General features: G+C 47.1%; 1 protein-coding gene across 4 annotated transcripts in view; it reads left to right on the plus strand.

Annotated features, from left to right (window-relative positions):
* The window catches only part of Prag1 (PEAK1 related, kinase-activating pseudokinase 1), a 60,776-nt gene extending 34,066 nt beyond the window's left edge, over positions 1–26,710 (plus strand). For all 4 annotated transcript variants that reach the window (XM_052752037.1, XM_052752034.1, XM_052752036.1 and 1 more), the window contains exons 4-6: positions 7,332–7,489; positions 17,299–18,056; positions 25,152–26,710. In XM_052752037.1, the coding sequence (XP_052607997.1) occupies positions 7,332–7,489; positions 17,299–18,056; positions 25,152–26,282 (2,047 nt within the window). In that variant the 3' untranslated portion in view covers positions 26,283–26,710. The remainder of the gene's footprint in view (positions 1–7,331; positions 7,490–17,298; positions 18,057–25,151) is intronic.
* The last annotated feature ends 796 nt before the right edge of the window (positions 26,711–27,506 follow it).

A 27,506-nucleotide genomic window follows, 5' to 3' on the forward strand; every position in this document is an offset into this window, starting at 1 on the left:
CCAAAGAGAAAAGACCAGTGTATGTGGGTTTTGCCCATTGAAGTTACTTCCTCCGGTCATAGGATGTCAGATTGCATTTTATAGGGGGGTGGCACGGGCTTTGTGAGCAACAAAACAAACTGAATTATCGTCATGCGTATAGCCTTGTTGTGCATCGTTAGCTTTCTCCTGTTGTCACTTGGCCTTACATCTGACAGAACGCTCCTTGGAGGTGCAGAGGCCACCTTTGGGATTTTAAGCCCTTCTCAGGCAGTCTTAAGAAGTCTACTGCACACACAGACTGAAGAATCAAAACCATCTTGATTGTAAGCCTGGGCTTTGATGGCAAGCTTGCCTTTCATTTTGAAATTTGATGTGGTTTGGCTCCTTCCCTGATTAGAGTGGCAATCCTCAAAGAGAGTGGCAGATGGCCCAGGTTTCCAAGGGGGAAGCTGTTCCTGCTGAGAGTCATCGCTTCGGAGATTGGGCTGCTGGTTATATGATTCAGTGGCAGTGAGGATGTAACCCAGGGCCTCGTATACGTAGGCAGGTGCTTTACCCGGTGCACCCCCGACCCTTCCTAACATTTTACTGTTTTGTCTCTTTAAATGGGTCCTCCCCCGCAGTGTATATCAGACAGTATGTCCTCACGTATACCCAAGCACTCCCAAGGCCTCTTGAATTTTGAATTACCTATGGGAATCCGACTGCATGAGATTGACCGGTAGGAAGAAGTATTCTGATCTTCAGAAGCCACAAATTCTGCCTGTGCCTCAGATTGGAACGCTTGCCCAGGCTCCTGTTGGGTACCTCGGTCCTTCCCCACGTGTTCATACACGCATACACTGAGAATTTACCCTGAAACCACGGACAAAAAAAGGATGTGCACTGTGTCCACTGGGTGAGACTCTAAAGAGATGCCTTCTCCATTATATGGGCCAGATTCAGAAGGACTAAGATCTGAGAAGCAGCACCTTCCATCTGTAGACTCTCTTGAGGGGGAGCCAATAATCACTGAGCCTATGGTTTCCTTAGGGAGTTGGATGGATGATGCTCTTCCAGGCCATAGCAGGTCCTTGCCTTCCATTCAGGCTCTAGCGGATCCTGTCCCCTCCCACTACCCGAAGGAGACCTATTTATTTTCCATGTACCATATATTTTACACATACAGTGAAATTCAAGTAATAATTTAACTGATACTCAGGTGTCTTCCCTAAGATTTTTCAAATATTAACATTTTGCTGTTTTTAGTTTTTCATTTGTTTTGTTTACTTGTGAGGTGTTGGGGTGGAACCCAGGACCTGGAGTACATAAAGTACATGCTATACCACTGGCCTGCTCCCTCAGCCCGAGGTTTATCTTAGTAAAACTTGACTGATGCCATAAAAGAGTCCTCCCCATCCAATTCCCACTTCAACTTTGCGTTGTGTGGAGGCCCAAATTACTCAGGGTCTGAGAATCTGAGCTTGCTTTACCCAGCAGAAGTGCATAATGGGATGATTTGACCACGGGCATGGATAGCAGGTTTGGAAGGGTCTGCACTTGGCTGTGTGATGTGCTTTGATCTTGCAAGGGGGAGGTCTTTTGCCTCTTCCCTTAGCATGTCATAAAAAGCCTTTTGAAGAGACCTTCGAGGCTGTTGGGTATTGATCCAGGCCCTCTTGAAGCTATCCTGTGTTTCTTTCTTCTCATCGTCTAGGTCTCTCTTTCTATCTGATATTTTCTTATCCTTCTCTCCTCCTCCTAAGAACCGTAGAATAGGTGGGAAAGGTGGGAGCTGGACTCCCACAGTCCCACACACCATTGACAGTGAGCACAGTTAAAGCCAACAAGCATCATTTATATTTTATTAGATGACTTTGAAGAATAAATCTATCATTATGTATTTTTAAAGCCTATAGATGGTATCACATTGCACTTGCACCTTTATATGAACTGCTTTCAATTTTTAGCATTTTAAGGCTGTACCGCAATTTTTGTGTTCCTTTATTGATGGAGAGTTCTGTCTGTCCTGAACATTCCTGTACATGAACGAGAGTTTCTCTAAGTAGACACTCTATAGTATGGTGGCTGCTAGTTTAAAGTGTAGTTAGCACGTCCAGTGTGCCAGAAATATAAAATATATGGAAGATTTGGAAGAGGTAGAGTGAAAAAAGATCTTAAAGTGACTCATTAAAAAAATTTTCGGCCGGGCGGTGGTGGCGCACGCCTTTAATCCCAGCACTCGGGAGGCAGAGCCAGGCGGATCTCTGTGAGTTCGAGGCCAGCCTGGGCTACCAAGTGAGTCCCAGGAAAGGCGCAAAGCTACACAGAGAAACCCTGTCTCGAAAAACCAAAAAAAAAAAAAAAAAAATTTTTCTTGGCCGGGCAGTGGTGGCGCACGCCTTTAATCCCAGCACTGAGGAGGCAGAGGCAGGCCTGGTCTACAGAGCGAGATCCAGGAAAGGCGCAAAGCTACACAGAGAAACCCTGTCTCAAAAAACAAACAAACAAACAAAAAACAACAACAAATTTTTTTTTGTATTAACGGGGTATGGTGGTTGCATGCTTGTAATTTCAGCACTGGGGAGACTGAGGCAGGAGGATTGCCAAGAATCTGATGCCAGGGTGGGCCATATGGAAGTGCCAGGCCAAGAAGAGCTGTATGAGATCTTGTCAAAAGAAAAAGAAAAAAGTGTGATTCCCTGTTGAAATGGCAGTCCTTTGGTTCGTTACACTGAAATACAATACTAAAGTTGGTAGCACTGATCTTTTATATTTTGAAATGTAACTGCTAGAAAAATTCAAATTACGTGTATAGTCCGCATTATATTTCTGCTCGAGAAGGCTCCTCTAGAACAGGAGTCGGTAACTGTTGCATACCTTCAGCCTTCTGTAAAGAAAGCTTTATTAGAGAGCACCTGCACTCATGTTGAGTGGCTGTGGCTGTTTTCCTGCCATCCCAGCAGAGTTGAGCAGTTACAGTCCATATGGTCCTGGAGCCTCAAGCACTCTCTGCCTTGCTGTTCAAGGAAAACTGTCTGTTGATCTGAATTCTAGAGTAGCTTTTGTGAAAGCCAAGGACCACATAGAGAATATTTAATATTTTCATCTAACACACGTAAACACAAACCTGAAACAAAAGTTATACAAAGCATATTTCACAAAGGCTCACGGTGCATATTTTCTGGTCATTTTTACTTGGTTGAAATGAACCATTGGCTAGTAAAATTTGTAACCACTAGAATGATTCAGCCACCCGTTCTCTGCTAGTGATTTTAATAACTTCGCTCATGGATAAGTAGGCCTCAAGGTGGACACACAGGGTTACATTGGATTAATTTTCAGGATTCATTGAAGTGGTGGTGGTGGTGGTGGTGTGTGTATGTCTGTATACTAATCTATGGTCCCACAAACAATGCAAGCAAGTTCCCATTCTCCTACGTCTTTAAACAATGCCCATTATTGCTAATCCTACTGGATGAAGTGAGAGCATGTTTGGTATGCAGTCTTCTTACTTAGTGAAGCTGACCACCTTTCTGGCATTGACTGACTTCTTAAGCCTTGTTTTATAAATTGTTTGTTCATTTGTATCACCTCAGAAAAATTTTAAAAACTTATTGAGTACATGTGTGTGGTCATGTGCTTGCCATGGTGTACATGTGGAGGTCAAAAGACAACTTTCGGGAGCCAGTTTTGTCCTTCCAGCTTCTGAGTGCCAGGAAGGCTTGGCTGTACTCACCCTTACCCTCTGAGCCATCCTCCTGCCCTCTGTTGCCCTTTTTAAAAAATGGAGTCACTGGTGTTTTCTTCAGGCCTTCTTTGAATATTCTGGATACCAACTTTTATGGTGTGTGGGGTTTGCAGATAATGTCGCTTATTCACCCCAAGGTTCACTTTTTCATTTCCTGTATGATGCCTTCCATCACCCAGAAGTTTGAAATTTTAAAGCCCTGAAAATTATCTAGCCGGTCATCTACATTTCTTTTTCTTTTCTTTTCTTATTTAAGTCATACCTTCTTATGTCAGGTCAGAAACATTTTTCTTGATAGCTTCTACTTACAGATTTAAATACTCCCCATTTTTTTTTTTGAACCACCAAAAAGATCACTCTTGTGCACAGTCTGAGATACAGCATTTCCGTGTCCCGTCATAACTGGCCATTTGATATTTCGGACTGGCTTACCATCTTCTCATCTCTCCAGGGCTGCGTGTGTCACACAGCAAGTTCTGACCCCTGCGGTCCTGATTTGTCCCTTGAGACTCCCGCTTCATATCTTGGTCCTATGATTGCCAGAGCTCACTCTTTACGGATGCCATTTACACTGCAAGGCCTCGGTGACTTTATGGGAAGTTCCAGTGACCTTTCAAGAATCACATAAGCCTTATAAAAATGACATCAGATAATTGAAAAAGAAAAAAAGATGACTCAGTTCATTTTTGTACTTCGGATTTAACCTTTACAAAAGACAAGAAAGAGAAATTGTGGGCTGGCCTCTAAATGAATATAAATATGAAATCTCTAAATGACATACCAATAAAATTCAGCAATGGGTGATAAATTGTAAATAAAAAGTGTCTGTCAGAGCCCACAACAAGCTCATGTTTTGTATTGAAGCATTCTTGGTCCTGATTTGTACTGAAGCATCATTGTTGGTCCTACTTTCTAATGAAGCATCATTTGTCCTGCTTTGTATAGAAGCATCCTTTGTCCTGCTTTGTACTGAAGCAGCATCCTTAATCTTGCTTGCATCCAGCACCCAAGAGCTCCCTTTGCTTTTAAATTTGGCACACTTGCATATGTGTGTGCATATGTGTGTTCACATATGTGCGAACTTGTGAGCCTCTTAGATTCGTTTATTTATACACAGCTCATCAAGTGTTTCCTCAGTGTGTAGAGTAGGCACAGTGCCAACTCAGTAATCAGGGTGCTCAAGTTTCTCCCTTGGTGATCCTCCCTCTCCCTCTCTCCTCCCTCCCCCACACCTCTCTCTCTCTCTCTCTCTCTCTCTCTCTCTCTCTCTCTTTTTTTTTTTTTTTTGAGACAGGGCTTCTCCATGTAGCCCTGGCTGTCCTAGAAATTGCTTTGTAGACCAGGCTGGCCTCTAATTCACAGAGATTCACCTGCCTCTGCCTCCCGAGTGATGGGATTAAAGCCGGCACGGCCACTGCTCTCTCTCTCTCTCTCTCTCTCTCTCTCTCTCTCTCTCTCTCTCTCTCTCTCTCTCTGTGTGTGTGTGTGTGTGTGTGTGTGTGTGTGTCTGCCAGTACATGTGCCCATTTAGTCATGCAAAGGCCTGAGGAAGTCAGGTATCTTCTCTTCCTTTCTACCTTCTTCCTTCAAGATAGAGTCTCCCACTGAAACAGAAGCTCATCCTTTCACTAGGCTAGATAGTCAGCAGGCTGGCAGGATCCACCAGTCTCTGCCTCCCACAGCTACACCTGGCTCCCATCCACCGAACCATCTCCCTAGCCCCTGTTTGTCTAGGTCTGGGGACTGCGCAAATCTAGAAAACACTTTGGAGCCAGCCTCTCCCCTTCATGGAGTTGTCCGTGTCGAAGCTTCATCTTGTGACTTCTGAGAAAGCCATTTCTGTTTGCATTCCATCACAGTGACTAAATGCTCGAGAAAACCGACTTGAAGGAGGAAAGGTTTCAGTCGGTGATGACTTGGATCCGTTGTTTCCTGGTCTGGGACAAGGCAGAACATTAGGGTTGGTGCTAGGAGACAGAGCAACGCTGCTCGCTTCACGGCAGCCTGGGAACAGAAAGACAAACGGGGAAAAGGACTAGGTACAAAACACACCTTTCAAGGACATATCCCCTATGACCTGCTCCCTCCAACCAGGCTTCATCTCCTAAGTGTTCCATTGTCTCCCCAAACCTCATTAAGATCTGAGTTTATAAATGGATTAATCCATCCATGACGTCAGAGACCCGGTCATCCAGTCACCTCCCAAAGTCCCCACTTTCATACTCTGCTACTCAGAAGGCCGAAGCCTCCAATACACGAGCTTTGCAGGCTGATTACAGTCTATAAGCCGTAATGCTACTGCTGAAACACCTGATGGAGAAAATAGATGGTTAATCTTGCCAGAAGCTTAAATAAAGACTATTGCTCCCCGAGCACCAAGAGGTCCTTGTACTTTTGCTCCATTTTCATTTTCTTGTATTTCCTTGTTGGTCTTGTTTTGTGTCCCAGATCTTGACAATGGTTCTAAAACGTTAAGATTTACTCTTACCTTTACCGTCACGGTCACTTTAAATACTTGAAGGCTTTGAAACAAATGCCACTATGGGTCTTGAGGTTGGAAACGACATGATTTCTGAAGAGCATTTTCTATGATAGCAAACAAGCTCCCTCTAAATCTTTCGAATAAAAACAGAGAGAATCCAACCACAAAGAAGCATCTCTCAATTCCTGACTTTAAGGATGTGGACACTAAGAAAGGCAGTTCTGCTGCTAAATCAATACCACGTTGAATGTTTTCCACGGCAGATGCTGCAGTGTGGGTCTTACCACAGTAAGGCGAAGAGGCCATCGAGGAATGTCCATTCAGGCAAATGGGGACTGATTGTGGGTCTGTGTCATTTCACAGTGAAACTGTCAGGTGACAAGTGAGTAGTCCTGTGGCTCTTAGAAAGAGGGCAGGAGGGGGTCAGTGACCTGAACGCTCTGCCTGCTGCTGCTGCTCGTTTTGAGGCAGGGGCTTTGCTCTTACAGTTGGTGTTCACATCTCTGATATGTCGATCATGCTATCTGAGTAATAGAACTAACCGTCTCGTAGGAAGCCAAAGGGTAGTTTGGGCTGAGGGTTAATTTGATTCCGTTTAAGCATTTCACTGGAAGTCTGGTTAAAATGTAAATAAACTTTTCCTTAGGTCCAAGGAGCAGACCACTGAAGCTGTGGCGGAAGGGCGCCAGCAAACAAAGACTGCCCGTGGTTTTAGCCCTAGTTTGCAGTTCAGCCTAGGGCCTGCCAAAGCATCAGGTTTCTGCAGCTCTCCATTCAATCTGTGTGTCACTAGGAAGTGGACTGGATGCTGCTGCATTTTTCTTCTCAAAGCCACACTTCACAGACTATAGTAGATGACTTAAATGGCAGATGGGATCAGATGTAAAGCCAGCTCCTCCCAAGGCAGGACATTGGAGCTTGTCTGAATTCATTGACTCTTCTTCTAGACCCTCTCAGCAAACACCATTCAAGTGCATAAGATTTCATAAGAACCCCTGTTCTTGCTCCGCAAAAGTATTTTTTGTATAACTTTCTGGTGCTGGGCAGCTTTTGAGAGCATGGGAGGCCTGTGAACCACCAGCAGGGTCTCTCAGTGGAAACCAATTGAATCACGTCCACTGTTTGTTCCCTCTCCAGGCACCTGTTAAAAATGAACAAGAGCAGCTCTGACTTGGAAAAAGTGAGCCAGAGTTCCGCAGAAAGCCTCAGCCCGTCCTTCAGAGGGGCCCACGTCAGCTTCACCACGGGCTCCACGGACAGCCTCGCCTCAGACTCCCGGACCTGCAGCGATGGAGGTAACAAAGCTGTCGTCGACAGACAGGCTTGCAATATGTGGAGTCTGCAAACCAGACCTGAGTCAGGCACCCAGATTAGCAAGGCTTGAGCAAGTCCTTTAGTCCTGGTGCTGTTTTGTGAGGAAGTAGACCCTTCAGGGGCTGGTGACGTTCATTCCCTCATGAATACGTGACGAGCTATCTCATTATACCACCCTCTGTAATTAGAAGTGCATTGACTTGGTAACAGGGTAGAAGGAGGCTGCAATCAAACACATGTTGAGGTTGACCAGATGGCTCTGCTCATGAAGCGCTTGCTACACAAGCATAAAGGCCTGGGTTTTGATCCCCATCCCTGGGCACTAGGGAGGCAAAAATTAGAGGATCCCTGAGGCTTGCTGGCGAGCTGGTCCAGCTGACTCAGCAAGCTGCAGGTTCATTAGGAGGCCTCTTCTCAAAAAATAAGGTGCAGAAGTGATTGAGGGAGACACCTGACATTAACCTCAGACCAACACACATGTATGAACACACACACACACACACACACACACACACACACATACACACACACACACACACCATGTTGGAAGGCTCCTGATTCTCTGAGTAACAAGTCACAAGTCATATATATATACATATATATTTCTACAGTGGTCCCTGGAACCTTGGAATGTCTTGATGTCTCATTTACATGCATACTGATGTATCCATATATGTACACAATAGATGTTTACCCAAATGTTTGTTAATTAAAAGGTGAAGGCTTTGTAAGGTCACTGCCCACCCCTCCTCTATATTAACCACTGAAGTACAATGTGTGGATATGTCCTGTTAGGCATATTCCTAAAAAGGAGCTTGAGGCTTTCTGCACGTGTGGATTTCGTGGTAGTGTTTATGACCTTTCACCCCTTAGGCATGTTCTGTGTGTATTTTCTCCCGCTCTTCTCCTAGGCTGCCTTAGCATGTTAGGTTTACACCTGTGCTGGCATGACTTCCTCATTCTATGGAAGTACTTTTTCTCAAAGGGCATTTTTGGGGTAGAGGACACCATGGCACATTCTTATCAACAAACGTGGATTATAAGTTTTCTAATGAGAAAGCGCTGCTAACTCTCACTTGAAAATGTATTCGTCTGGATATGGGGGAAATGTAGCAAAAACAAGATTGTCTTTTTCTGTAGCTTTTCTGGACTCATATCTCTTTCCTTTTCCCATCCCACTGTGCAAAATTTCAGTGAGGCAGATTATTCCCTGAAGACCTGGGTATCTGAGCCATGTACCCACGCCAGCCAGTTTCAATTCACTCTCTTGAGAACCATGACCAGTTCTAAGAGGACTATATACAATGCACCCCTCCCTCAGGCACCACATGGGTGATATCATGAGAAATGGACTGAAGTGCTTCACCATAAATCATGAGCTGGGAAAGATAAGATTAAAACATGTATGACACATGGGTGGATGGGGTAAGACAGGAAATCGGGTTGTCCCAGAACATGAGGGCTTCTAGAATGAGCGTTGAGGGCAAATTCCAGAAAACTTTTTTTTTTTTTTTTTTTGGTTTTTTCGAGACAGGGTTTCTCTGTGTAGCTTTGCGCCTTTCCTGGAACTCGCTTTGGAGACCAGGCTGGCCTCGAACTCACAGAGATCCGCCTGGCTCTGCCTCCCGAGTGCTGGGATTAAAGGCGTGCGCCACCACCGCCCGGCCAGAAAACTTTTTTTGAGAAGACGGCTGTGGCTAGACAAGAGGATGCCAGAGTGGCAGAGCAAAGGATTTTCCAGGGTACTAAAATAGTCAAGAGGAGCCAAAGACACAGGGGAGCACTGCATGCTGGGAAAAGGAGAGCCGTTTGATGTGCTATTCTGGGTGCAGGTGGTGGGGAGCTTCGCTGCATGGTGCAAGGCACTCAGAAGCTGTGTGTAGAGTAGAATACAGAGAGCCACCTGCATCTTGTGAGGACAGTGGTGACACCCAATAGAGGCATTTTCCCATATTAATTTCTGAATAACATGAATCAAAATGAATTTATTTCCACAGTTATTTGTTTAGCACAAATCAGGTATTTAGTGGACAAGAGCCTCCAAATTTAGAATCCACAATCAACAAGGTGTTGTGACCCTTCCCATTTGGGCAAACCATTTCTCTCTTTCTAGCTGCTGCTCTTTCATATGGGTCTGGATCAGGGCTAAGTTTTGAAACTGACAAGAGAAATCCTTAGTTCCACTTCCCACCATGGATCAGGTCTGCTTGCCTTCAGACTCTTTTGTTTTGTTTGTTTGTTTCGTTTTTGAGATAGATAGATTTCATTGCGTAGCCCTGGCTTTCCTGGGACTCACTCTGTAGACCAGGCTGGCCTCGAACTCACAAAGATCCACCTTCCTCTGCCTCCCAAGTGCTGGGATTAAAGGCGTGCGCCACCACCGCCGGCCTGTTAAATTTTTTAATGTAGGAGTTTATCTAAATTTTAAAGTAACAAAATGGGGTTTTTATATCATTGTAAAATTTTCCACTTTATACCTTTATCAGATCTCATATCCCTCCTAGTGCATCTGTTAGGACATTTTGCCTGTGGGAGCAGTTCGTTAAGCAGACAGTCAACTGGGTGGAGGGATGAAGTGGTCTCAGCAGTTCTTTAGATGGAGCTTGGTTCAGGAAGGACAAATGTAGGGTCAGGTCTGTTGTGAGAATGGATGGGTGGCTATTGGGGGAAGTCATGAGTTAAACAGCCAGCAGAAGATTCTTTTGCTTTAAGTGGCCACCTTTGAATATCCAAACCTAAAGCCTTGGACGGTGGTGCAGGTCTGCGATTCTAGCACTTCTCTGGGGGAGGCGAGCACATCAGTAGTGCAGAGTCACCCACAGCAACGTGATTGGTAATCCGGGCCAGCCTAGTGTATAAGAGACGCCAAAACAACTACAAAACCCCAAATAAACACAGACTTACTGTCCTATTAAGATCATTTCCCTCTTTGGTTTAACCAAGTGATTCAGCAGAGGGAGGTTAGAATTTGCTGTTTAACAGAAGCCACCAGAATCGGCAACAGACGGGACAGGGAGCTCTAACCATGCAGGGGACGGCAGAACCTCACCGGATACAAGAGCCAGAAGTACTCTGCCGACTCTTATGGTATAGCTAGCAAGCCAGAGCTCGAGCAACGTAACTGTATACTGTGGCATCAATCAGCTTGTTTTCCTCCACAATAATGCCAGCAAGTCAAAATAATACATGCATGTGTGTGGATGGGTGTGAGTGTGTTTATATACATACTCTGTCATTCATTTGGTAGATGTTTGGTATAAACTATGTGCTGGGTACCAGGACCATTCCAGATCCTGAAGACCCAGAAATAACTGACCAGTCCTTTTCTTCACAGGGTGCATGGCTAGTTCCATACATACAATAAGTGCCGTGGTCAAAGAGCAAGCCAGGAAGGGGGCGGGGAGGGGTGGGAATGCCTGTCAAGGCAAGAGACAGGAAGTCCACAAAGATTAGCCTGTAGTCAGAATGAGTGACAGCCTGACCTTCCAGCAAGCGCTTGTTCCGCTCTCCGACAGGACAGTCACCTCCCGCTCTGCCAAGAAGAGGTCGTATTTTCCAAAGAGATCCTCAGAAAGGCACGGGCAACTGTCTACCTCAATTGAATGCATGCTGTAGTAGATGGGCTTATTAGATCACTTGATCTTAAATCCATAGGCTCAGTCCTATATATAAGTTATGTAAATAACTGTCCTAATGCAGTATATTCCCCCAGCCCATCAAGAACTGGGTCTGGGATTCTGTCCCGGGAGACATTACTGAAGGACAGGTGTTTGTCCCAGAGGAAAGTATATTCCGTTTAAATACTTTCTTTCAGTATCCTGAGCTACCCCATCAGCAAAGAAGCTTTGCTTGAAATGGTTTTCTTTAAACTGAGTTTGAAGCGATTATTACTTCAGTAAGCTCGTACATTATCTATGATTAAATATCAAACAACGTAGAAAGGTATGCGGTGAAAAGTCTCTCCCATCAACCCACCGAGCACCCACCGCCACTCTGAACACTGTTTCTATGTCATTATGAATCTCTCAAGTGTCCTAAAATTCACTTGTATACGTTTTTGTACTTGCAGTCTTTTAGTCAGAACTTTTAGTACAACTCAGTTTTTAAAGTTGGTGTGTGTGTGTGTGTGTGTGTGTGTGTGTGTGTGTGTGTGTGTATTTCATTGTGAGCCACTATTTAAACCCTTCACTTACCAATGCTTGTTTAAGCTGTTCTGCTAGAAAACTAAAGTGGGATCCTGAGGCACACACTAGGGGGATTTGGTTTGAATAGCCGAGATAAATTCTTAGTCCCTAAGAAATAGAGTTGCTGTGTTAAAATGGGGATGTGTTTCAAGTAGTTAGCCTCAACTTGTCCTCTGAAAATGTCAGCTTACCTTTCTACCAACAATGGAAAGTGATTTGGATGAAGTCGTTGTTTAGTTACCTAAGAAGAAAACCCTGGCTGGTTGTGTCACAGGAAGAGGTTGAAAGATGTCAACTCCGGAGCCCTAGCAGGGCCACTGGCTGGCAGAGGAGGCCTGGGGGCTGTCTTCCAAATGGAGACCTTTCTCTTTCCCTCCATGCAAACTACATCGTTGCCTTGATTGTTGCTTGCAGGGATGATCGAATGGTCTGGAGAGATTCCTCACAAATGCCACATGTTCCCATCCAGCTGCAAAATGCTAATAACATGCTTTCAGTCCAAGCCACATTGATCTTCCTGGAAAAGCAAGGCGTTCCTTTGTCCTTTTATTTTTCCATGTGATACTGAGCCTCTTCAGGTTCTGGAACCAAATGAGAAGTTCCACAAGTTCCCTTTGGAAAATTGTGAGGCTGGAGAACCCCTGAGCCCCCACTTATCCACTGGTTGGCAGAAGTCTCCCAGAGTGCCTCTTCCTGCATGCCAAGGTGCCTACACAGGTGGTTTGGCTGTACTTTCCTCATCTTTAATGAGGAATCAAACTGCCCCAGGGTCTGGACAGCATTTCCTCCATCTGATTTATTTCTAACGTCTTACATTTAGTAGATGCTTAAGAAATCTTAACTGACGAGTGGGCAAATCTCAGCTACATTTTGTTGTCAAGTGTCAATCCATAGACTATTCCAAGTTTTGCACACACACACACACACACACAAGTTCACATGGCTTTGCCTCACCCGTGGTTGGGGCAGTGGCTCACACACATGTGCAGAGCTTGGAGATCTCAGGAGGGACGGTGCCTTCTGTCTCCACGCTTGCTCCAGCCTGGCTACAGGCAGAGAGTGGTATATAGAAGAGCTGAACGGTACTCACTCATATGGCTCAAAACAGGGCTGACCACTTCCTCTGTCAGCCCAGCTCTCATTTGGCTGTAGAGACAGTGGAAGTACCTATTAAACCCAGCAAAAAGAGAAGACTGTCATAAGGTAGACCTCACGCTACCACATTTGAACTTTTGCCCTGCGTTCTGAGTGGGGACTAACGTGTTTCTCCCAACCATTGAAGTCCTAACTCCTTCTTTGCTTTCTAAATATAAAGATACCAAAGTAGTATACATCCTCCCTCTGCCCTTGTGCGACCCACCCAGCATTCCACAGGTGATGCTTCCCACTGAAGGACCCTTCTCTTGTCAGAAGTACACATACTAAAGGGACGCTGTGTGTTCACCTCTAACTGAGTATGCTGTGTGTGGAACTGGAGACTGAAAGGAAAACTTGGGAAATAGTGTTGGGAACCCTTGGTCTTAGTTCACAGGCAAAGCTGAAAATTTAGGTCAACATTACAGTGCTTGCCTAGTTCTCAGAAATTCTTCTCAGCCTTTCCTACTGTTCACTGTAAGCCAGAATTTGGAGACAGTGGTCCAAATGCCAGCATACAACCAGGATATAATAGAATTGGTTTCATGTGCCATTGAATGTGAGTCTTTCTGGCCATTGGCCAAAGTCATTCAAGATTTCTTTTTAGGCAGATTTTCCTGGACCGATGACTTACCTGTGAATTATGAAAGCATTTTGGGTGTTGGGGGATGCTTGTCAGGGGATTCAAAGGCTGTTTGCCTGGGGCAGTGTTGAAGAAATGGTTCTCCAAGAAAGAATCAAGAAAATGTCGGGGTCAGCCTGGAGTGGCAGCTCTGTCCCATGCTAGATAAATCAGTTCCAGGTAGAAGGTCACATGTCAGCATCCATTTCCAGGTAGCACAAGTATATCCACACGGGAAAGATTATAGGACCCTGAGATGTGTGCATCTGCTTTCTCCCTAGCTTGTGGTTCATATACCTGGTTGCAGAAATACAGGCATGTGCACATGTGTGTAAAGGTCAGAGAACAAACTCAAGTATCCATTTTGTCATTGTTGTTATTGTTTTAAGGTTTAAGGCATAGACTCATTGACCCGAAACTGACAAAGTAGCCTAGATGAGTAAGCCCTGGGGAATCCACCTGTCCCCTCTCCTCAACACTAGTGATGGAATTCCAAGCTTGTTCTACCATGCCTTTCTTTTTACGTGGGTTCTGGAGCTCAAACTCACATATCTTTACCACCTAAGCTACCTCTCCAGACCCATTTTTATTTAAAAAATGAAAATCTCTTATGTGTGTATATAATACCCAGTTGGATACATGAAGTCCATACTTCAAGTGAGCCACTTACCACTGATAAGCTTTGTGCGACTTCATGCTTCTCTCTCTGCTGGGCAGGTGTGTATGAAAGGTGTTTTGCACCCCATAAGTCTCTCCGCTGACGCAGCAATCCAAATCAGACCAAATCAGACTGAATTAGGAAAAGCCCCAGTTTAATGGGTAAAACATTCCCAGCCCCCCAGAGAGGAGACAGAGATGAGAGACCGAGAGACTAGAAAACCATGTGTCTGTTTTCTGGGATGCAGCTTAAATACCCTGTGGGAGTGGTCTTGAGCACCTCTAGGGGAGGAGCCATGTTTGGTGGGCTTTGAAGGGGTGGGTTGGGACAAAGAGATGGGGGAGGGGAATTGAGATGGATCTTCCACGAGAACTGTAAGATGCAGGAGCATCTCTGCAGTACCTCCCTATCATTAGCTGGAGCATCATGGCACACATTCACAGCATCTAAGAAATTAAACATATTTGACCAACCTACCTGCTAATCCTTGGCGCTGCACCTGCTTCTACACCTAGTACTCCTTACCAGGCTCCCCAAGCAGCTCTAAGGTTTGGATCCAATCAAAACTGCCTACCAACTCAGTTCCTACAGGATTGTCAGGGGATCACAGAATGGTGGCAGGCAGGGGCATCTTCCTCTCAGCTTCCTGAACACTGGTTCTGCACAGAGCCTGTGACTGACATTTTAATTCTCCTTGGCAATCTAGGGAATGAGCGTGAGATGGATTAGAGTCCCTCCATTGTTCCTGATTAGAAAATTCACCAGCCTCCAGTGTGGGGATCAGAGTTGGAGAAAGGAAAGATGGAAGCGAGATACCCATCTGCCCAGAGATTGTATAGGGGTTTCTGAGGTTGCTTTCAGACAAAAATGCATGTTTAGAAAGGTTGAAATGGAGAGTAGTTGAAATTACACATCATTAGTGGTGAAATTCCAAAAGGTACAATCCAGGCCTTTTCCTCCTCCTCCTCCTCCTCCTCCTCCTCCTCCTCCTCCTCCTCTTCCTCCTTCTTCTTCTGCTCCTTTTTTTTAAATGGGGTAACTCAGCTGCATATGACTAGTTTATTCCTGTCACTGGCCCTCAATCGCAAGTAGAAGCATAAAGGGAAATGTTAGTGACATTCAGAGAACTGACATTAAAGATGAAGACAGAGCCAGTCAAGCTTAGGAAATCCAAACAAAACTTAAAGAGTGGACAGGCCTAGACACTGACCTGTTAGTAACCCCTTGCACCTTGAACTTGGGATGGGAAAGGAACCCTGTCTCTAGGCCTCTGATCCTGGAGGCACTGATTCAGGCCTTTGGGTATTCAGATTTCACTGCCCTCCCAACCTTCACTTCAGCCCTTGCCCCAGTGATAATCCACTGGCTGTGTTCTGGTACCCAGAAGGCAAAGTGATGCAGAAATAGATGTACCCAAAGCACCTGCCTTCTTGCTTCTGACCCCAAGGATTCACTCACTAGCAGAGGCCTTCTTGGCTTGGGGAGCCTCATAGGCAGGGGTCATGCCCCTGGATTTTTTATCCAGGGTATGAGGAAGCAAGCCTCCTCCTCCCCGCTCTAACTCTGCGAGCATGGAGAGGAAATGAATCATCTGTAAACTTTGTCCCCATTACTGACCCAGTCCATGGGAGCGGAGTCACTTTCCTGGGGAGCATGAGGCAGGAGACCTGAGGACTCCAGGTTTGCAGAGTCCAGTGTGGTCTCCCGGCCTCACACTGGCTAGTTCTGGAACACTGTCTGCCGTGACTATGAGGGGAGAATTCTTAGACACGGAAAGTCTGCTGGTCCCCACTGTGCCTCTATCGCTGTTATTAACCCGAGCCTTCTGAAAGAAACATAAATCATTCACTTAGCCTTGCTGGCAGGAACACCCAACACTCCCACCCTCGCTGAGCCCTGCCCGCTGTGGGCTAAGCAGGGCCAGGTGGGATAGATAGCTGCTGTGATCCTGATAAATGTGTGTGTGTGTGTGTGTGTGTGTGTGTGTGTGTGTGTGTGTGTGTGTGATAGGCCAGGAAGCAAGAGCAAAAGCCACCACAGGCTGGAAGAGGGCAAGGAGGACAGTGTGCCAGCCCGCAAGTCTTACTGTTTGCTTTTCTTTTTTTGTCTTGAGATAGGGCCTTGTGTAGCCCAGGCTAGCCTTGAACTCAATATGTTGCCAAAGATGATGTTGAATATCTGATCTTTCTGATTTCTCGAATTTCTGCAGATTTGCCTTTCTCTGACATCAGAAAGGTATTTGTGGAAGCCCAAAGAAGTGCACAAACACAGAGATCTGGATTAGAGAGATGGCACAGTCATCAGGGTGTTTGCGATTCTGTGCTACCGTGACGACCTGTGTTCTGGAGCATATATATATATATCATGAGTGGTGACTCCATCTGTGATCCCTGTGCTGGGAAAATAGAGATAGTTTTATCCCTGGGGCTTGCTGCCCAGCTTTTCAGCCTCCTGCCAATAAAGGACCCTTTCTCAAAAAGCTGCGTGGATGGCACCTGGGAAATGACATCCAAGGTTAACCTCTGGCTTCCACAGTCATACACAACATGTGCTTGCGCACACATATATAAACACACATGCGCACACATCTCAGAAACACAGACATCAAAGATGGGGAGCAAGCCCATTTTGCGCTAGTAAATAACACTTCCTTACACCCGACTTTTCAGGAAGAGGACTCAAGTCACGTGTGCATTCAAGTTCACTGTTGCTGTTACGGTGTTGTTTGTGAAGCTCTAGAGTCACTTGCCTGTCTATCATGAGAGAGCTAGTTACGTTGTGATACTTACCTCCGATAATATATTATGACACCACTATTCAGAAGAACGAAGTAGATGACCTCTCCCCAAGAGAAAAGAAAGAAAAGCAGTATTCCAAAGAATGGACACTATGTGCTCCCATGCATGCAGATGCATTTGGGTTATTAGAACAATGCGTGAGAAATTGCTGGCAGAGAAGTCCTCTGATCTAAGGTACTCAGTGCTAAGGGGAAAAGCACCAGGGAGACCTAACTGCCAGTGTACACCATCCATGTAGTTTGCGTTTTATCCACTGTGCACACACCGTTTAAAGAAATAGAAAAGAAATACAATAAAATGAATTGCTTGGACCAATTCAAAAAAAAAAATCCTATAGCACCTGGGCCAGTGGCATTGATCTCTAACCTGATGATTTTCTGCCATTTTTTTTTAGGTCCATCGTATGAACCTGCCCACTCACCCACCATCAGCGGGAAAAAACTCTTTGCTCCTATCCCTTTTCCGTCAGGCTCCACCGAGGATGTGTCCCCCAGTGGTCCTGTGCAGCCTCCTCCTCTGCCCCAGAAGAAGATAGTGAGCCGAGCAGCCTCGTCCCCCGATGGCTTCTTCTGGACCCAAGGCTCCCCTAAGCCACGGACCGCCAGTCCCAAGCTGAACCTAAGCCACTCAGAAACCAATGTGTGTGTCCACGATGAGCCTCCTTTTAGCTATCCCTTAAACTCCGGAGACCATTCCCATCCTGTCTTCTCCTCTTCCGAGCCTCTGGAGAAAGCTTTCAAAGGCAGTGCCCCCTGGGGTCCAGCTCTGGGGCTGGCGGGCAGCAAAGCTGGCTGTGGGAGCCCCAGTCTCCCGTGCAGAGCGGCCACGTCCACCTCGTCTTCCCAGCTCAGCGTGTCCAGCCAGACCTCCTCCAGCAGCACCCAGCTTCAGCTGCACAGCCTGTTGAGTAGCATCAGCAGCAAGGAGGGCACCTATGCCAAGCTGGGGGGCCTCTACACGCAGTCCCTGGCCCGCCTGGTGACCAAGTGCGAAGACCTCTTCATGGGCGGCCAGAAAAAAGAACTGCGCTTCAATGAGAATAACTGGTCACTCTTCAAGTTGACGTGCAACAAGCCTTGTTGCGACTCCGGGGATGCAATTTACTACTGTGCCACCTGCTCCGAGGACCCTGGCAGCACCTATGCTGTGAAGGTGGGTACCATCTCCCCTTCCATTCTGTGGTTTGACTAGCTGACCCACCTCGCCAAGCTTTTGGAAGCGGGCTAGTTAGCAAGCTTCCTTTTAGACTTGGTACTTGGTGATCTATCTCACTCTCTGCCCGGCCCTGGGAAGTCGCGCCATGAGATTCTTAGCATGAGTGTGAGATGTGGTCTGTGCTCTTATGTTTGTGGGTCCGGTTGCAATAGGAAAGCAGATCCAGTGCACAGAGTTCAGACAAGTATTCAGCAGGTTTTTACTCTATGCTACGTATTTCACAAAGATCTGAAGATAGAGGTGTGAATGCGAGATTCCTTATGGAGTTTATAATCCAGTAACAGAAATGGACCATTAAGATGCTTGCTCTTCAAGTGTTGGAGGCAGGACGTTGTCCTGAACAGTGTAGGTGGCGATAACGTTTGCTCAGTATTTACTCTCACAGTTAGATTCTTGGCTGATGGATTAGTTACCTATGCCACTGGAGTGAATCTTACTTGAGATTTTTCTTTGAAGAAACTTGTGATACCACCAGAAAAGACAGATTGAGAACCCTGATGAGTATGTTCAAGGGAGCTCCGTACACTTAGAAGAAGCCTCCCCTCTGTCAAGAGGGTACAGAGACAGCTACTAGGAAGCTCCACATCGTTAGACAGATCACACCAGGATCATAGTTAGACAGGTCACACCAGGATCATAGTTAGACAGGTCACACCAGGATCATAGTTAGATCACACCAGGATCATAGTTAGACAGGCCACACCAGGATCATAGTTAGACAGGTCACACCAGGATCATAGTTAGACAGGTCACACCAGGATCATAATTAGACAGGTCACACCAGGATCATAGTTAGACAGATCACACCAGGATCATAGTTAGACAGGTCACACCAGGATCATAGTTAGACAGATCACACCAGGATCATAGTTAGACAGGTCACACCAGGATCAAAGTTAGACAGATCACACCAGGATCATAGTTAGACAGATCACACCAGGATCATAGTTAGACAGATCACACCAGGATCATAGTTAGACAGGTCACGCCAGGATCATAGTTAGACAGGTCACACCAGGATCATAGTTAGACAGGTCACACCAGGATCATAGTTAGACAGGTCACACCAGGATCATAGTTAGATAGGTCACACCAGGATCATAGTTAGACAGGTCACACCAGGATCATAGTTAGACAGATCACACCAGGATCATAGTTAGACAGGTCACACCAGGATCATAGTTAGACAGATCACACCAGGATCATAGTTAGACAGGTCACACCAGGATCATAGTTAGACAGATCACACCAGGATCATAGTTAGACAGATCACACCAGGATCATAGTTAGACAGGTCACACCAGGATCATAGTTAGACAGGTCACACCAGGATCATAGTTAGACAGGCCACACCAGGATCATAGTTAGACAGGTCACACCAGGATCATAGTTAGATAGGTCACACCAGGATCATAGTTAGACAGGTCACACCAGGATCATAGACAGGTCACACCAGGATCATAGTTAGACAGATCAAAAGAACTGGATCAGGCTATGACCAAGAGAGTAGGCACTGGTAGCAAGAAAATCCTGCCAGGCCTGGTGATCCCAGCTGCTCAGGAAGCTGAAGTTGGAGGATCCAAAGTTCACAGCCTGCCTGGGCTGCTCCGTGAGCTTGAGGCCAGTCTGGGTAAGTCAACCAGAATCTGTCTTCAAACGAACAAGGGGTTCAGTAGTAAAGCACTTGCTTAGCACATGTGAGGTTCCTGCTTTCATCACCAGAGCCACAAGAAATGGAAAGGAGGGAGGGAGGGGAGGGAAGTGGGGAGGAAGGTGACTGTCCCAAGGGAGCTTCTGTGGCATTAGTTCTTGGAATTCATTGCCTCTTCATGTCTGAACCTAGATGCTGACTTTTGGGTAAGCCAAACTTCATGTCCCCCTCCCCCGCAACCAAGGTTAAAAGAAAGGGCCATAGTTTTTTCTATATGGATGGCTGTATCCAGTATCTTTACTTCTTGACTTATGCTGAAGCTATCTCCCCAAATACCCAGTATAAGTTGCAAATATGGGAAGTCGAGAATGCATTGAGTACTCTATCTACTGTCTGGCTCAACAGCTCAGCCAGCGTGAAGTCGCCATTGTTTCCCATGGTGACTAGAAGTGTTTCTTACTGCCCCTGCCCCATCCCAAGGAAGAGTCTTCCTGCGTCTTGCCAGCCGAGGGGAAGAGCAACTTCGCAGTGCAATTGCTACTGAATTTGTATTCCATCTTTGCACCCTCACAAAGTAGAGAAGACATGTAACTGTTTGCAATCGGGGACCATCTGAAGGAGATAGGGTGATTGGAAAATGAGCAAGATGAACTGAACGCCCCAGGTCACCATGTGGACTGGAAGGGAGTTTAGATGTTCAGTGAGTGTGAGAATGTGACTTGCCCTCCTGTCTTTGACCCTGTCTTGTGCTCATGAGCTTCCGTTACTCTGGTCCTACTTCCTGCTGCTGAACCTGGGGGTCTCATGCAGTCTTGAAGAAACTTCATTCAAAGAAAGTGATGGGATTACATGGCAAGAACCAAGGGAGGGCCTAGCACTGAGTTCAAACCTTGGGTAGAGAATCTTTCCCTATCTGTGAGCGACTGTACCAAGTAGCTTGGAATCTCGAGCCATTGTGCCCCAATACATAACAAAAAATTCAGTCTTCCCAGAGGATGGTAGAAGCAGGCATTCCCACATTGCATTAGGAGTTTAAACAGGAGGAAACCTGAAGATAAGCACTGATTCCCATAAAGAGGGTCCTAGAGGGTTCCTGTTTGACTTTCCTGGAGAAGTGGTAGTTCATCATCGAACCATCCGTAAAACGAAGTTTGGAGAACAGTATCAAATACTCATGATGTGATACTGAAATCAGGAAAGGCGTTATGATTTTGCAAATGTGCCTGGTCTGGCGATGGGGCGGGGGTGGAGGGAGGCGGGGAGCTGTGAGCATCGTTTGGCACGTGCAGCTGTTCCACTTCATTAAGCTCTGCCGTCTAGACGGAATACAGTCATCTGAGAGCCCACAGGAGGGGGAGCTGGGCTCCTTCCCAGCCGCCTGCCTGTGTGTCCCTGAGCTCAGTTCATCTGTGTGTGTGAAGCAGGAGCTGACGCAGAAATCAAATGCTGCGTTGCTCCTGAATCCCAGTGAACAATAGCAAATGGGCACCTGCTTGCCCCTGACTCCGGAACCTCCAATCACAGGCTCATTGACCTGCAACATCAAGACATAAACTGGCTCTCAGAGCCTTACTCCATGAATATGTGGCAGAAAGAGAAAAAAAAATCATTAGTTCCCGAGGGGTTTTAAGCTGTTTCTCAGCCATGTAGAGATGAAGTTCATAATTAGGGACCTATGAGCCTTGGGGCTGTGTTTTCTTTCTTCTTATTTTATTTATTTATATATTGCTTAACAGACATGGCTTAGTCCAGGTTTTCACCCATCAACGAGGCTCTGGTTCCAAAGCTTAAAACAAGACAAAGTTTGCACCAGGTTTGAAATTCGAGCCAAGTCCAAGGTCTTTGGAAAGTTCCAGAGCTAAAACCAAGGACAAGGTCCCTTGGAACTGAGATGGGTGGCAGAGGAGGAAGATAGGGATGGAGATCACTGTCACAACTCCATTCCTCAGTCTTTATCTTACTCTGTAGAATGATTTTGGGATGCCCCACCCAGGACTGGGAGGGGACTGGTTAGCTGTCCCAGGAGCAACTGACTCCAATGGCGGGGGTGGTTGTGGTGTGGCCCTTTCTTGAGGCTGCTGCTCACTGATTTGGTAATGCATCCAGCCGGTTACTATTTACCCAGTCCCTTAATTTACATCTCTGTGCAAAATGTCAGTGGCTCAACTGGGGCTCTGGGCCCCTGTGTTTGCTAGACTGGGGCCTTTTATTCCCTGAAGGAAAGACAGCCTTGGAAGCCCTTCCCAGGCCCTGGCAGCTGCTCAGTTCAGGCTTGTAGAGAACTTGCAAACCAGCTCTGGATAGCTCTGCCCCACCACATGGCTACAGACATAATGGCAAGAGCAGTCACCATAGCAACCCTTTCATTGCAGGCTCACCATGGGCCAGGCTTGGTGCCCAAAGCCATACCTGTATCATTTAAGCTAATCCTCAGGAGCCACCACCGTCCCAGTTAAAAGCACAAAGAAAACAGAATGAGAGATAAATGCCGCCGATCATCGGCATTGTTGCTCCCGTATTTGTAACATAATCTGCCCACTGAAATTCATTTGTAACCCACAGATCAATACTCAAAGCGTTTTTCCATCCTCTGTGGACACGTGCCGGGCAGGGGAAAATGGGGATGGCCGAGTGTGCCTGTTTCCAGCTGATGGGGAATCAGGACACACTCTGCACCTGCTTTCTGCTCCGACCAAAAGCGTGTGTTATTTTTGAGTGTGCTCAATGCCTCCCCTTTACACGGGGTGCTTTTCATTGTCTCTGTTGTTCATGAGTTTGGTGTTTAGCGCCCCCTCCTCCTCAAGTGTAATGCTACAGGATTGTTAGTGTTCCTAAGCAGGGAGCCAGTAATGGGACTTACAGAGAAAATATGACTTATATAGTGTGTTGGCTGTGAATTCACTGTCAACACTATAGATTAAATAAGGCTCCTCTAGACAGAAATGCGCACAAAACAAAGTCACATAGCCATCAGCTATTGAAAACACTGCAGCCAGAGTCATTGAAACCTTGCCCTGTATTTATTAGAGGCTGCCCTCATTCCGTATGTGCCAATTCCATATTTGAAGCTCCTTTGTAGACCACAACTACTTCAGAAAGGAATCGCCTGCCACTTAAAGATTGCCAAGTTGATATTTAAACCCATGTCTTCTCCTTCCTGAAACCTGAGCATTTGACTCTAGAGAACACTTCCAGGTGCCTAGTCAGGTAGTTTCAACTCAAAGCCTCAGTTTCCCCCTCTGTTAGAGCATATACTGCTTTGAGCTTTGTGGCATTTAAGGAGACATCTTGTGAGAGCCGAATCGGTGACACGGTGCCCCAAATATGCAAGATCCAGCATGTAACTGCTGTGAATGAAGAGTGAAAAATCTCCACCTGAGCTTGGCGGACAGTGGCTGGACACTCACCGAGTATTTATAGGCAAGGCTTTTTTTGAGGACCTGTCCACACCAATTTCCTTTCATTTAAAAGTGTCCCAAGGCCAAAGGGATGGCTCAGCCAGCAAAGCATGGGCTGTGTGCAAGCCTCTCACCTGAGTTTGAGCCCCAGAATGCACTGTGGAAGGAGAGAACTGGTTAGGGGAGATTGTCCTTTGATCCCCCACCTCCTCTCCCATACTCCATGGCCCACCCTCACACACAGCATCCCCCCCCCCTTGCACACACATAGCATCATCATAACAAAAATAATAAATAACGTTGCATTTAATAAATGAAAGGATTCCAGAGGAATGTCATTTAAAAGCAGCATGGCTGGGTATGGTGCAATGAGACCCTGAGGCAAGATCCTTTACACATGGATTCCAAATCAGTTTTTATTAGAGTACTGAGGAGTAATGTCTGGGGTAGATATACTTTCCGTTTATTTCAAGTCTGCCTCCACAGTAGAGAGATTGATGCATTAATATGTAACCCACTCCTTGGTTAGCTTTATAAAAATTAAAAAAAAAAAAGCTTTATTCAGAGGCTGAGTGAACGCTTTGATTCAGAGTCCCATGCTGTAAGGTCTATGTAGCTGAAATAGAAATAAATGACTGTGAACGGAACTTCAGACTCCAAAAGTCTTGTGGCACTTTGTAACTGTTGTGATCGGTCCTTGGCTGCTGGCATTTTTTAATTGATAGAGAGGTACCTTTCTTCCCCTCCCTAAACCTGGGCAAGGCTGCATGAAAGGCAGAGGATAAGAGAGACAGAGACAGAGAGGGGGAGAGAGAAAGAGGGAGACAGACAGACAGACAGACAGACGGATGGACGGACAGACAGACAGATGGACAGACATGGAGAAAACATCTCCAGTTCCTCCCAGTGTAATTACAAGGAATCTGGGGCCCAAAAGGACCTTCCGGGCTGGCTTGAGACTCTCCAGTTGAGTTGGGCTCAATGCAGGTTATTAGCTTTCCTCTGATGGCTGACCCTGTCATCATGAGCAGAAGAGACCACATCATGGCTGTGTGGAATCCCCCAGGGCACCCTCCCACAGGGGAGTTAGAGATTATGTATCTTGTTTATTCCTGCTTTCAGTCCTGAGGATGGCCTCCAGCCAGCCATGTGGGCTCTGTTTTCTCAGGAGAGCTTGCTGTTTTGGTCCAGCTGCTGTGGCTCTGGCTTGGAGCAGAGTGCAGCTCCTGCCCAGCAGCTGCTCAGTCAGCCCCTTAGGTCATTTTAGAGAGCAGGCATTGCATGTTTACCTGGATCTAGGAAGCAAAGCAACTTAAGAGAACATGACCAAGTCCTAAAGGTATGGGAATACCATGGTTCCTGAAATTCCCTCACAGTGATGTATCCCACACCCCACAAGAAAGGATAGGGGGAGTCAGACTGACCGGGTAGCTTTGTGATATTCCATCCTGGCCACTCTGCCGACAAAGAGCCATCTTTCTCTTGTTCCACAGTGCCCCTAAAGCATCCTCCCGGGCTTGGGCTATTTTCTTTGTGGATCACACTTCCGGTGTGGCTTCTTAGAAGGAAAGAAAGAAGCCAGGCAGTGGTGGCCACGCCTTTAATCCCATCACTCCGGAGGCAGAGACAGGCAGATCTCTGTAAGTTCGAAGTCAGCCTGGGCTGCAGAGTGAGTTCCAGGATACACAGAGAAACCCTGTCTCTAAAAATCAAAAGAGAGAGAAGAGAGGGAGAGAGAGAGAAGAAAATGATGCTTAAACTGAAGTCTCAAGAGATACTGTCATATATTTCTTCCATGTTTTTCTAAAATTTGGACGCTTTGGCATTAACTCTTAAGTCTTTGTGAGCCCCTTTGAGTGATTTCTGAATGTATGATATGCGGGAAGGCGTTGTCTACCTCTTGGTACAGCACCAACTATCCTGATATCTGTTCCACAGAACCACAGATCCCACTCCTAATCTCATTTTTCCTTCTCGCCACAGATCTGCAAAACCCCGGAACCCAAATCAGCCTCTTACTGCAGCCCATCTGTGCCCGTGCACTTCAACATCCAGCAAGACTGCGGCCACTTCGTGGCCTCTGTACCCTCCAGCATGCTCGCTTCCCCGGACACATCCAGCAAGGACCCTGCGCCTGCCGCCCCCTCACATTCCCCTGCCCAGGAGCAGGACTGCGTGGTGGTCATCACCCGGGAGGTGCCTCACCAGACGGCCTCGGACTTCGTGCGGGACTCTACAGCCAGCCACCGGGCCGAGCCTGAAGTTTACGAGCGGCGGGTGTGCTTCCTGCTACTGCAGCTCTGCAATGGGCTGGAGCACCTGAAGGAGCACGGGATCATCCACCGGGACCTGTGTCTGGAGAACCTGCTGCTAGCGCATTGTAACCCTCAGGGCTCCACTGGGCCCTCTGCCACTCCCACCGTGCCCACCACCACCACCACCACCACCACATCCCGGTGCCCCTCTGCCATGCCCACAGCCACCGCTGCCTGCCGGGGAGGGCCTGGTGAGAAGCACCTGCCCCGGCTCATCATCAGCAACTTCCTGAAGGCCAAGCAGAAGCCAGGCGGCACCACCAACCTGCAACAGAAGAAGAGCCAGGCCCGGCTGGCCCCGGAGATTGTGTCTGCCTCCCAGTACCGCAAATTTGATGAGTTCCAGACGGGCATCCTCATCTATGAGCTGCTCCACCAGCCCAACCCATTCGAGGTGCGGGCCCAGCTCCGGGAGCGGGATTACCGGCGGGAGGACTTACCCCCACTACCCACCCTGTCCCTCTACTCTCCGGGCCTGCAGCAGCTGGCTCACCTGCTGCTCGAGGCGGACCCCATTAAGCGCATCCGCATAGGTGAGGCTAAGCGGGTGCTACAGTGCTTGTTGTGGGGGCCCCGGCGGGAGCTGGTGGAGCAGCCGTGCACCTCGGAGGAGGTGTTGTGTAGCACCCTGCACAACTGGATCGACATGAAGCGAGCCCTGATGATGATGAAGTTTGCGGAGAAGGCTGTGGACCGAAGGCGGGGTGTGGAGCTGGAAGACTGGTTGTGTTGCCAGTACCTGGCCTCGGCAGAGCCCGGGGCCCTCTTACAGTCCCTGAAGCTCCTGCAACTTCTCTGAACCACCAGCCAGGCATTTCCACCTCCGCCTTCCACACCCGCCCCGGGGCCCTTGCCTTGCCTGCATCCGGGTTACCCTGGGAAATGGTACAAATGACTGCCGTCCTTGGATGTAATATTTTATACATATATATACATATATAATATAAATATGAAAGACCGAGGGTGTCATTTCACACACGCCAGCCCCCTCTCCTCACAGAGCCCCCACACCACCACCACCACCACCACCACCACCACCACCACCACCACCACCACCACCTCTGTAATTATGTACAGTTCCAGCTTTATGCCAGGTCCTGAGGACAGTTCCACCGACAGAACCAAGCTTAGACTCCGACCTCACTACCCCATTATGGAGTCTCCTCACCCTTTTGTCAAATTGTTATTTAAAAAACAACCTCCACAATAAATAAAAAGTAAAAAAAAAAAAAAAGTCTTACATTGTTGTTGTTGCTATTGTTATTATTATTGGACTGAGTCACAAGCAAAGTCCTTTTACCTCCAAGTGCCTGAGTGCACTATAGTCTTTCGATGAGTAGCATTTATTAGCTACTGCAGAGGAGTGGACTGGCTGGCACCTCTTACCAGGCTTACCAGCAAACCACAGAAGTCTAGGTGTACTGGGTGTGTTGGTGTGGGTAAATGTTCCCTGTTTCTCTTTCCACCCAGCAGGCTGCTAGGAAGAAGGAATCCTTGGGTGGGATCCCAGAGGTTTGAAATTTAATCCCGCTGCTCCAAACCCATCTCCAGTTTGCCAAAGCTGTCACCATTGTGTCACTGAGAGACCTGGCTGAAAACAAAAATCCACTCGCCTAGTTCAAAAGAAGGACCCTAACGCAGTTTTCTTAGCCGGTGTGGGGGCCAGTAAAAGACCAAACAAAAGCGAGCCCGGGACACGCATAGAAGGTGTTTGCCGTGAGGCCTCTACAGTCAGAGATGGAAGGGTAGAGTTTCCTGCTGCATCCGCTTCCTGCCTGCCTGCCATCCCCAGCCTCATCTGACAGCAAGGGAGCTTGGGTGATGCGCAGCGGCCTCCCCAGGCAGGAAGAAGAAAAGGGATACCACGTGACAAGCAGCACACTTCCTTGCTAGACAAGACCAGTGCAGGATGGAACTCTGAGGTCCAGCTGCCAGCAGGAGAGCTCTGTTTAAACCCACCTGTGGCTCTTTTACTTAAAAAAAATCATTTAACAGCTGGCCAAAGGAATCCCAGCACTTGAGA

Source organism: Peromyscus californicus, unplaced genomic scaffold (genome assembly GCF_007827085.1).
Source record: "Peromyscus californicus insignis strain IS unplaced genomic scaffold, ASM782708v3 Scaffold_23__1_contigs__length_62951481, whole genome shotgun sequence".
NCBI lineage: Eukaryota > Metazoa > Chordata > Mammalia > Rodentia > Cricetidae > Peromyscus > Peromyscus californicus.